This window comes from Schistosoma haematobium, chromosome 3, assembly GCF_000699445.3.
Source record: "Schistosoma haematobium chromosome 3, whole genome shotgun sequence".
Taxonomy (NCBI): domain Eukaryota; kingdom Metazoa; phylum Platyhelminthes; class Trematoda; order Strigeidida; family Schistosomatidae; genus Schistosoma; species Schistosoma haematobium.
Genome location: NC_067198.1, coordinates 37,292,704 through 37,305,416, shown reverse-complemented (window position 1 = coordinate 37,305,416; position 12,713 = coordinate 37,292,704). Strand labels below are relative to the sequence as shown.

At 40.2% G+C, this 12,713-nt stretch overlaps 1 protein-coding gene across 2 annotated transcripts in view; it reads right to left on the bottom strand.

Annotated features, from left to right (window-relative positions):
• Positions 1 to 12,245, bottom strand: part of ABCA3_11 (ATP-binding cassette sub- A member 3) — a 52,025-nt gene extending 39,780 nt beyond the window's left edge. Inside the window, exons 1-5 of one of the 2 annotated variants that reach the window (XM_051213795.1) lie at positions 12,153 to 12,245; positions 8,802 to 8,974; positions 8,418 to 8,759; positions 7,430 to 7,579; positions 3,352 to 6,830 (exon numbers count right to left, since the gene is read on the bottom strand). In XM_051213795.1, the coding sequence (XP_051069795.1) occupies positions 3,616 to 4,545 (930 nt within the window). In that variant the 5' untranslated portion in view covers positions 4,546 to 6,830; positions 7,430 to 7,579; positions 8,418 to 8,759; positions 8,802 to 8,974; positions 12,153 to 12,245 and the 3' untranslated portion in view covers positions 3,352 to 3,615. Of the gene's footprint in view, positions 1 to 3,351; positions 6,831 to 7,429; positions 7,580 to 8,417; positions 8,760 to 8,801; positions 8,975 to 12,152 lie in introns of those variants that run through there. The other variant, XM_051213794.1, reaches the window with a different exon arrangement.
• Between the last annotated feature and the right edge of the window lie 468 nt (positions 12,246 to 12,713).

Here is a 12,713-nt window from a genome sequence, read left to right as displayed (position 1 = left end):
AGTTTAGAAAATATGGAACGCCCCACGATTTTGTGCAGGGGCCATGCTAATCTTCTCTGTATCGTTCCATTTTTAGTATATGTACCGCCGAAGCGAGTGGTGACATGCGACTGAACTGTCCATAGTATTCTCAAGAAAAAAGCTTATTTCTTTAAGGAAGTGACTGTGTTGTTTACAAAGGTTTGACAGTTGGAGAGTGTTCTAACATCATGGAATGAGTCGATAATCGTCCCTATTTTTAAAAAGCATTCACGTCACCTATGCAAGAACTATCGAAGAATAAATCTACTTCCGATCGCGTCCAAACTATTGGCTTTTGTTATTCTTCGTGGGTTGTTCAAAACCCAGAGAGATTGATTCGCGATGAGCAGGCTGGTTTTCTTTCTGACAGAGGATGTATCAACCATATCTTCACCCTCCGCCAAATGTTAGAACACCGTCATATTTACTAAAAACCAACAATCGTAATGTTTCTTGACATCAGGGCTGTCTCCGATTCGTCGGACAGGACTGTTCTCTGGAATTGTATATTGAAGGGTGTGTCTGAGGATCTCATTAAAATCTTGAAAATCATATTTACAAATACCTCAGATAGAGTGGGAGCATACAACCACCTTTCTCAATTGTTCCATTCGTGCAGTGGTTTCACACTTTTCTATCGATGTTATGGAAACAGCCCTGATTAGATGTAAGTAGTGGCGGTGTAGATCTGCTGCCTGGAGAAATACTTCTCGACCTTGCGTGTGTAGATGATATTGTTTTGCTGTGCGATAATACCTAAGCCATGCAATCCGCATTTAATGAGCTGGCAATCAGTGTTTGTAGGTATGGTATATGCTTCGCACTTCAAAAGTGCTCAGTTCGGTGACATGCACCATGCGTTCGGAAACAGTGACGACAGTTCATTTTGGCGTCACCACATTAAAACACCGACTTCGGTGGCTTGGATATGTACCAGGAATGTCGCTCCAGAGGATCCCACATCGCGCGTTATTTGCTGATACTGGAACTGGTTGGAAAAGTGAAGAGGTGGTCAGTGTGTGACCATGGTGTCGTGGTATGATAGGAAGTTGTATAGGACTAGCATATGTCGGTCCTTCATGACTGCCTGATTGGGGTCCTGGAGATAGTGCAACACGTTGGCTTGAGACTTTATCAGATATGGCCCAGAATAGAAGCCAGTGGCATTCCTGCCGTAACTTTCTTTTACTTTCTCTTTGAAAGTTAGAGGGAATTATTTCACTGAAAGAATTCTTTCTGGTTGTACCTCTGCTAACTGAACTACCCCTCTCATTATTATTATTTCACAACCATACACTAATTTCTGTTCGTTATTGTCCCCCTTTTTCTTATGCGCGCTTTACATTCTCTATCTCTTCACATTCTCACTGTTATCACGTAGCGCATATTTGGTGCCTCTTTGTACCAATATTTGCTTTCAAATAAACAAATGATGTACTAAATGTCATTCAAAATGGTGGGATAGTTTATCTTTGATTGAAAAAGGAAAGAAATAAAACAGTTTCCCTCCATGTTGTTATCTGATCAATAAGGAAATTGGTGAATTTCCTCATGATAGGTTAGTTAGACTACACTCCCATGAAATAATACACACGCACTTTCATTAATAGATAGATTTACATCACATTAACGATGATGATGAAGTGTATAGTGTGTATATATTTCTATATCTAAATATGAATATACAAATGTGTAAGGTATCTAGATGATTATAAGATCAAATATTTCTTTGGATAGGTTTTCCATGTATGGAAACTTCAGAGAATTTAAAAAGGTAATTTCTGTCACAAACTGACATTGATTGAAAGACTATCCTTAAATAATACGTTAACTTATCATTTTATTTTCGCCAAGCTTCCAAAGGTATCCTGTCACGAAGTTTTAATAAGAAGTCAAGAGTATCAATATAACTGAAGGGATAAGCAATAGTAGACAACGATTTCGACTTATTAAGGAGGCAGGCATTAAGAATCTGCCTGTTAGTCAAGGTGTTTCGGTAGACAACAGGACCATTATTCACTCATAGTCCACATGATTTAATCTATTGACAGAACACTTGAAGGAAAAGTTCAAATTGCCTCCATTTACCTTCCAGTTACCCCGCTATCATTTAACAGCCTACATGGGAAATTGACACAAGTCTCCCGGATCTTAGTGTGGCTAAAAAGGCCATATCCAACCTGAAGAGATGCAAAACAAAACCCGAAAGATTGACCCAGGAGGACTTTAAGGATGATGGTCCAGTTTTAAAAACTAAGCTGACTGAGATACTAACTGGAGTTTGATTATTTATTTATTTATTTGAACACATAAATATTGGTACAAGAGAGCGCCAATATATAAGCGCCACACAAAACAATGAGAATTCGAAGAGAAATAGAAAAAAAAGAGAACAATAACGAAGAAATTGGTGTAAGGTAGTGTGGTAGTAATGAGGGAACAGAAAGGTACAACTAGAAGAAATATTTCAGTTAAGGAAGAAACAACCACTTTTTATGAAGAAAGTAAAAGAACGTTACAGCAGGATCGCCACTGGCTTCTATTCTGAGCCATATCTGATAACGTCTCTAGCCACTGTGTAGCACCATCTCTAGGACCCCAACCAGAGAGTCGTGAAGGACCAACACAAGCCAGCCCTCCACAGCTTTCTTTCATACGACGACACCATGTCATACACTGACCACCTCTCCGCTTCTTCCAACCAGTCCCAGCGTCGGTAAATAATGCACGATATGGAATTCTGTGGGACGACATTCGTGGAACATGTCCAAGCCACCGAAGTCGGTGTTTCAAGATAGTGACACCAATTGAATTATCATCTCTGTGCCCGAACACACGATGCCGAACCTCTGCATTACTGACATGGTGTTGCCACTGGATGTTAGCAATCCTTCGGAGGTAACGATGATCAAACACAGAGAGTCGTCTAACATTCTCAACTCGGAGAGACCAGGTTTCACAAGCATAGAGCAAAACTGCTCTCACCGACGCGTTGTAGATCCGACCTTTTACAGCCAGACTAACATCACGAAGGCGCCAGAGGTGGCCCAGATTGGCATAAGCCGCTCTGGCTTTCACTATTCGTGCATTGATCTCATCACTCACACCCCCACCAGCACTTATGCAGCTACCCAGATACACGAACTTCTCGACTACGTCTATCTGCTCACCATCCAGGGTGAGTACAGGATTGGAATCCTGCCAGTCTTGTAGAAGTACTTTGCACTTCAAAGGTGCAAAGCACATACCATACCTACGGACACTGATTGTCAACTGATTAAGTGCGGATTGCATGCCTTGGGCATTATCGCACAGTAAGACAATATCGTCCGCATACTCAAGGTCGAGAAGTCTTTCTCCAGGCAACAGATCCACACCACCATCACTTACATTCATCAGAGCTGTTTCCAGAATGTCATCGATGGCAAAGTTGAAGAGGAATGTTGGGATTGGGCAACCCTGTCTAACCCCACTGCTCGAATGGAACAATTGAGAAAGGTGGTTGTGTGCCCTCACTCTGCCTGAGGTGTTTGTATATAGGGCTTTTAGGATGTTAATAAACTTCTCAGGCACACCCTTCTTCAATAGACCATCCTAGAGAACAGCCCTGTCCAACGAATCGAAGGCAGCCCTGATGTCGAGAAATACTACGATTGTTGGCCTTTGATAAGTATGGCGGTGTTCTAACATTTGGCGGAGGGTGAAGATATGATCAATACATCCTCGACCAGAACGAAACCCAGCCTGCTCCTCGCGAGTCAATCTTTCTCGGGTTTTGAACAACCTACGAAGTATGACGGAAGCCAATAGCTTGGACGCAATCGGAAGTAGACTTATCCCCCGATAGTTGTTGCAGGAACGACGTGAACCCTTTTTAAAGATAGGGACAACTATCGACTCATTCCATGACGTTGGTACACTCTCTAGTTCCCAAACATTTGTAAACAACGTCGTCAATTCCTTAGTCAAAAAGTCACCACCATCTTTAAAAAGAGTCGGAGGTAAGTCATCTGAGCCAGGTGATTTGTAACGCTTCAAGAGTTGGAGTTCCTTGCGAACTTCCTCCTCGGTTGGTGGGTCAGTCGTCACCGGCCATGGAGGGCAGGACAGTCTGACCGATGTTGCCGGATCAGCAGGCCAGTTGAACTGCCCTTCGAAAAATTCTGCCCATCGTCCAAGACGTCGATGGATGTTAGTGATTAGCATCCCATCATCCTCGCAGATTGTTTCTCTCACACCAGACTTCTTGCTGCCAGTGGCTCGGATGAGCTGGAAGAGCTTCCGGTAGTTACCAGATGCAGCTGCTGCTTCCAGCTCATTAGCACGCTTCGACCACCAGGCTTCTCGGTCCTTACGCAAGCTTTGCTCAATTTCCTTATGTAACATCCTTCGTTTATGGTCAAACTCACGGTCACCCGGAGTAGACCGACGGGCTTCAATGAGTTGTAAGGAACCTGCAGAAACCCAGTGCTTACAAGCGGGACGTTTCGCAAACCCACAACTGACTGTACCCGCCATTTTCATGGCGTCATGCAATTGCAACCAATGCTCATCTATACTTTTCGGTGTAGTGGTAGCTAGCCTAGAGGCTAGCTCGGTTGGATACTTACTTGCAACAGAAGTTGCAACCAGCTTGCTAATATCAATCCGTTGATGGCGGTCACTTCGTTGTCCACTGAAAAGTAAGGCAAGATTGGCGCAGACCAAGGCATGGTCAGAGTCCAGATAGGTACTCCAAAAGGAGCTGCAGTCTTGTACACAACCACGCCAGCGGTAGCTGATCGCGATGTGATCAATCTGAGTCCAGGCTTGAGATGCAGAGGGAGGACGACAGGTGGCACATAGGCGATGACTGTGCCGGAAGTTAGTGCTAGCCAGAAACAGGTTGTGGTCTGTGCACAGTTGCAGTAGACGGTCCCCGTTATCTGACCTGCGACCAACGAGTCTTCATCGGCCACCTAAACGACTCTCTTCTGTGCCTAGACGCCCGACCTGAGCATTCAAGTCTCCGGCTAGTACTACAATATCTGTCGAACGCACTTTCTGGAGAAGAACAGTTAACTGGTGGTAAAGCTCATCCTTGATTGCATCTGGGCTGCAATCTGTTGGGGCATAGGTGGAGATGACGAAAAGACATCGTTTCTAACGCCGATTTCTTCTCACTTTGATGGAACTCTCTAATCTAATAGCACATAACCGACTGTTGATGGGGATCCAATCGACTAGTGCTGCCTCAGCTCTAGCGCTCAGTGTGACACCAACGCCAGCAAGACCAGACGAAGATGCCACAGGGTCCTCGGATAAGCGCACGTAAAACAAGCTTTTGAAGTGACAGATGGAGATCGAATTTGTAGTACTTCACCAGAGTCTTGAATATGGGTCTCGGATTATTTATTTGAACACATATATATTGGTACAGGAGTGCGCCAAACATATATGCGCCACACAATTTCAGTTCATTAATTGCGTGTGGGCTGCGTTACTGCCCGGGTGCCCAGACCGAAGCAGGTGGTTATCTTAGGGGCCACACCCTGAGCCTTTGACCTAAAGGTCTAACCCACAAGGCAGTGGAGCATCGTAAGGAGATGCAGTCCCATGGTAGCCGGTGACCAACGATTGGTTCATATGCCATTTGTTCCCGCAGGATACTGGAGCAGTCTCGGATAGATAGCAGACATCGATATTAAGACTTTCCAAAGACATAGCCAGCCCTATCTGTTGACCAACCTGCATAAGTGTGCGAACGTTGAAGGCTGCCAGTTTGAATGGCGCACGTGGTTTCAGAAAAACTGCTTCAGTACTCATATTCGATGGTAACATACAATTTTCGACCGGACAGTGACTCGAGAACGCTTAGATACAGTCGGATTTCCACCAAAGACGAGCCACTGTATAAGTATAAAAGAGGGTGAATAATGTGGATAATAATAATAATAATAATAATAATAATAATAACAATAATAATAGTAGTAGTAGTAATAATAATAATAGTATTAATAATGACAATAATAGTAATGATAATTATTTGAATTGATTGATTGTTTTTCGGAGCGAGAAAAGTAGTTGCCATAGTCATAGAGTTCATCGTTTGTGTGTGGGCTGTGATACTGCCCGGGTGCCCAAACCGAAGCAGGTGGTTATCTTAGGGGGCCACTCCCCGAGCCTTTAACCTAAAGGTCTAACCCACAAGGCAGTGGAGCATCGTAAGGAGATGCAATCCCATGGTAGCCGGTGACCAACGATTGGTTCATACACCATTTGTTCCCGCAGGATACTGGAGCCCATGTGCACCATTGGTTTGTGATCCGGTTAAAGCGCCGGACATTCGCTTTTCGTCCTCTCATTTTCGTAAACAACACCCCCGCCACGAGAAGGCAATGAGTAGGACTTCCCTGGCAGAGGCTGTATACGCGTGGCCGTGTGAGAGTATTTCGAGAGGGAGAGCGGACTCTCCACACTCTCGGCCGTACCAGGGCATTCGGGGGTTTGAGATCTACGCCTAGTCCTATTGGGTTCTTTTTGAGTGCTGGTAAAGTTGTGAAAAAGAACGGATATATATAGTGTTATAGTGAACGAAAAAGTTAAGTAGGGATGACCAATTTATTATTTGATACATTACAGAGTATCTACGTAAAATATCAAAACCACACATTTAACGCTTCATTTGCACATGTCCTATCAATTGTCTCTTGCAAGCTTCATCGTTCCTTCATTCCTTTTTATTACATTCCCGTTTTCTTCAATCCAACCTCCTCAGCCTTTTTTGTTCGGATTACTGGTTGGCACAGATAATAAATAGTGGGATGAAACTGAAATGTATTTTTAACTATTATTATTATGCTGATATAGAGGTAGAAAGTTATGAAACTTAATTCAAAAGTTCGGAAATAATCGAAAATTGAGTTTCGAATGGCCTAGACCAAGAAATGATAAATAAATTTAGAGATTGCTTATGCCATACAAACTAGTTCAATAATATATACATCAGTCTTGACTTTCAATTTGACCAGACGATCATGGATTTTAAGGTATTTATTTGTTTTTTTATTTTACTTTATTTATTTATTTGAACAAAAATATTGGTACAAAGAGGCACCGAATACATATACACTACACAAGTCCATTGATTTGTGTGTGGGCTGGTACTGCCCGGGTGCTGACGTTCAATAAATTTATAGCAAAAAATTCAAATCAAGAAAGTGCATGACTTAGTTGAGCCTTTTCAAACTAGACATCTGATGCTCGATATCGATCTTACTAAGACGTATTCATTTTGTATGATTAGATACCTTCTATCAGAGTCTAGAAGTTAAAATAAAACCAGATGAGTGAATCTCGTTAGCACATAAATAAACGGTTGATACGCCTAGTAATAAAACAATCTCAGAACAGTTTTTTAAGAACTTACATCAATTACAGTTTTTCCAGATGAATCACGAATACAAACATCTGCCCCATAGGCTAACAGCAATTCTACCTGACCAATTTGACCATATTGACATGCAACATGAATAGGTGCTGTGCCTTTGATTGGATGAAGAAAATTTGGATTTGCACCCTAAATATTTCCAATAGAAAGGTGAAAACTACAGTTTCTTGAAATATAAGGGAAATATAAAGGAAACATAGGAGCGCAGGAATTAACAACATTGTTTCTGAGTGAAGAACAATTGAAATTAACCAGCGAACCTGAGACATCGAAAATTCCTGGCTTTTTATAATACCTGTTGCTGAATTTTCATCATTGGCTAATACACCATTCAACAGGGAGACGGTTATTGAACTAATGATTAAAAATGTTACATCCCAGATTACAATTACAATATTTCCCACTACGTTATGAGTCATATTTGTTATCTTACAGGTAAGAACACTACCCAGCTGTTCAGAGTGAAACTGAGTCTGAGATTTAACAGCTGATAATCGGGGAATCAAATCATCACAGACAAATGACAGACTAGCATATCATGCTAATAAAGGCTATGGAAAATAAAGTTTATAGGTGCGTTCTGAGACTGCGACAATTTGCACTGATGAATTATTGCATCGTAGTATACATTTACCTTTACTAATCACTGAGTTGCAACCAATGTTGAAGTTTTCAAGTACTGATATCAATAACATCCAACCGCCTAACATACAGATGCAGTCGACTTCACATTACCCCTATCAGTAAATCTACCACCTATAATCCATTATTATTTCAAACTACATTTAATGTTAAGACTAACCATAGACGAGCAACAATTCTCAATTGTCACAGTCGCTGTGGATCGCTGTTCCACAGCTAACCTGGCAACGCAACTGAAAAAAAATATTCACATAAGCGGATAAACACACTTGAATAAGACAACTTAAATCAAGAATTTCGTTTGAAAAATAGACCAACTACTTACCAAAGCAAGTAAATACAGACTAGTCTCTAAAACTCCAGTCCTTACACTAGCATGGAGTTGCTGGTTTAAATCATCATGGTTAACGTTTCGTGGTTTCTTAAAAAATCCCAAAAACAAATACTTCTCACGTATAAAATCAGCTTTGGTTGGATGCACTGGGTCAGTAGGTAAAGGTTTTTTATGAGGATGAAAGGCTTTGCTGGATCGATTATCCGAATTTAACCCAGCAAGCATAGGTTCGTACAGTACATGTTCCCAATACCCATTTGCACCGGCAGACGCCAAATAGCGTACCATAGAAAGTTGTGACGGCCTCCAGCGTGACTTCTCAAGATGTTTAACCTATATTTTTATTAATTAAGACCAACTGTAGAAAGAACAAACCTGGCTTATATGTCTTCCTAGCTGTCGGTGAATGGAACTACATTCATCACATAAGAGCACACCTCTATTGACAGATGCCCATTTTGGGGACGATGTACTACAGTCGGCGCAAAGATCCGCTTGGGTATTCATACTCGATCAGCGAAATTCATCAAAATCCATCACTGGAGGAGCTTAATAAAATTATATTATAGTAGTAATGATAATAATGAAACAAATAAACTTCCCATTGGAATTACATATAATAAACGTAAATCATTAGATGTAACAAGGCAAAAATGTATGCATTTGTCCATGAGATCCAGTTGTTGCGAAATCCCTAATCCTTACACAAACGTTGTACAACATTGTGAATCCGAAACTACTAAGCTACGAACACTAATGGCATGAACACAAAGATAATGTGGTTAATTTGCCCAAGAAAAAGGTTTAAATATAAACTGACCAAAAAATAGAGAAGTTTATTCTTATTGTACACTTTTAGGGTACACATATCGTGATAGAAGTAATAGTAATCATTTTCTAATCTAAATATGGGCATTTGCTTAACTAGCAAATTATAATGCTCAAATAAGTTTCTCAATAAAATCCGAAGTAACTAATAACCAAGGTCTAATGATATATTAATACATAACTCATCAAGTTCAGATGCATGTTATCGGCTTTCAGTCATATTGATTTTCCAAAAGCTAATGATACTACCAAAATATCTAAATCACAGTAAATAGAGTGGATTTTAGACCTAACTGCTTTAGTCATGATACAACATCCGCATCTTCACTATAAAGGTTTTACCAATACATTGAGTTAACATTTGGTTAATAAATATTCACTCTCACTTTTTAAATAATCAAGCTTAAGTGTAACAAAAACACTTTATATGAGTAGCTGTTCAAAGCTAACCACTATTTTTTTATGCAAGTTAATATTTTTTAACACGACCAATCTAAAAAGAAACTTCCTATTGAGAATCAATATTAGAAGTCATATGATTGAACATAAAAAAGGTTTCTCAACTATTAGAATTTTAGTGGTTCCTTAACTTGAGTCAGTTTATGATGGAACTCATCTTCACATTATGGACATTTTAAGAACTACCAGCCCTAATGACAATTCTCTAAGCAATAATATGTTGCTATTAGCGATTAAACTATCACAGAAGGTGCCCCTAACAATTAGTGGAGGGTGAATATATGATTAATATATCCTCGACCAAATGGAAAACCAGCCTGCTACTCGCAAGTTAATCATTCATGGACTTGAATAATCTGAGAAGTATGATACAAGTCAATATTTTGGAAGTAATCGAAAGTATATTTATCCCCTGATAGTTTTTGCATAGGTGACGTAAGCACTTTAAGGATTAGAACAACTACCACTTTATTCTATGATAGTAAGACACTTTTTTATCCCCAAACTTTGCAAACAACGCTTTCACTTCCCTGATCAGAAGTTCGCCACTATTCTTAGAAACAACTGGAGGTATATCATCCGGACCTGATGAGTTATGGCTCCTTAAGAGTTAGTCTCTTCTAACGGACCCCTTCAGAGAGTTGATCGCGTTATGAACCACGTGTCCACTGTTGAGCAGATGTTGAAGGTGCTTGGTAAACAAATGTTTCAGCTTATGCTTAAAGCTTTTTCTTGCTAAGAATAGATGATTACCTGAGTATAAATGAAAGGGACGGTCACTTTTACCCATAACTTAGGTTGGGATGCCAAAAGACCCACCTAAGTGTTCTTTGATTTGACTTGGACTATTAATACGCCTCCTACGAATACTATGTCTGAGCACCTGGTTTACTGAAGATAAGGAAGCATATTGGAAAGTAAGTCTTTTATTCCAGTCGAGGTGCAGATAGTGGAGGTATAGGCAGAAACGACGAATAGAGTGATCTGTCTGTTTTTCCGAATCCCTACTGTACCATTGTGCTGAGACGGACAGTACATAAGTAACTGTCAGCAGAAATCCAATCCACGAGAGCCTGTTGTGCTGCCTAAATTAGTGCCTCACGTAAATCAGCAAGACCAGGATCAACTGCTTTTGCGCCTCCAGATGAATGATGTGCATATTTCGCTGGTTATCTATACTGGTTGAGATAGATCAATAGAAGGATTTTAGGGTCTTAGCTTGTGATGCCTGCTATTGAATTTGACGCAGTGTTTGAATCCTAACAGCTAAAGCGTGCTTTTAAGCTTGGTTTCAGAAGATTTGGAGCCGTATTTTGTGAACCCTAACACCCCTAGCACCAGTTGGACATCAGGAAGAAGTCGACAACATAATATTCGGTTTGGTAGCGAAAGTAAAATTAACTGTACCAAAAGTGTAGTGGCAAAGATAAAGTTGCAACCAAATTGTGAGCTTTGTTCAGGGTGGCGAATAACTTGTTATTTGCTTCAAATTCATTGTTGTCAAGACTACGATACATCCAACCAAACAAGAGGTATACTTAAATGGGGACTGTACGGAACAACTGAGCCATGCTTCAGGATGACCATATGTGTAACTGACCAACGGAAATACCTTAACACTTATTGATTACAAAGTAACAGAGATACACTCCGACTACAAAAGACGGACAGATAAGCATACTGATAGAGTTGTCGAATGTGAATTTCTTTCGAGAGTATAATTCCCCAGTCGATGACTAGTAAACATCAATAACCCCATTAACACATTGTAAATCAGTCTGAATACTAGTTGTTTGTCAACACAGTAACGACACTTTTTTTCGTACGTACATCAGCACCAATGAGCATTGTATTATCTGGTAACGTCTATAATTAGAGCTATTTTAGCCTATTAAGACTGACTGGAACAACAACCCCCATAAAATGTATCAAACGAAGTTACAAATTGGGAATTTTCTTTGGAAAAAAAACAAATGTAGGATTCATTTCATGCAGATCTGCATGCAGTGAAATTCGAATTTCAAAAACGTGAACATTGAAGGACGTCCACTGAGGTATATAACATTCTATATGAGTCATAAAATACAGAATTCCATTAAACATTTGATCGAATTGTAATTGTACTATTATTTCTCTCACCCTATCTGACCTATATTTATTCTGATCATGGATCTTAAACTTCACTTAACATATATGCAGATTCAAGTTAACATCCTATATGACAGAAGCGAAGCTGAGAAGTATCGTTTCACGTATAATAGTGGTACAAAATGTTCTTAACTATGGTTTGCATGTCTTTTATCATATTAGGCATATACTTGCAAAAACGTCAAACATCTGACATTTTCCTTACAAAGACGATATTGGTTCAGTGAAACCTTCGTCAAAATTAAAAACATTTAGGTTTTATTCAATGCTTTATGCATAGTGCAAACCTACTTCATTTACTGAGCAGCTAGACAACCCCCGTAAGACGTTAGAGCATACCCATTGGATATACTCGAAACGCCACAACCAAACGACCTTGGCAAATGCACGGAAATTAAATTTGCGCTGCGAACAGAAGTAATTCAATATTACTAGATTAATTGCCCAGAAGTCTAAGTGCATCGAAGTTCAAATGGTTTTGTAGTGAATAAAAGAAGCTTTGGCCGAGAAACTCCCCACCATGGTTCAGTGGGGAGGTTCACATCCTTCTCCGTAAGAGAAGAAAAATGTGGGATAGATTTAGGTTACTGGGAACTGATGAAACTAAATCCCAGTATAGAAAAGTCCGGAATACCTGTGCCTTGACCCTCCGTAACTCTAGAAAGTTGTACGAAGAAAAGATTGTTAAGGAATCCATAGAATGTCCTAAACGCTTGTATTCTTATATAAACCAAAGTACAAAGAGATAAGGAAATATTCCTGCTCTATGGGGAGACAGTACTGCCGCGTCACTAGTAGAGGACGACTTTGGTAAAGCTCAAGTGTTCTCAAACTACTTTAGCAATGTATACA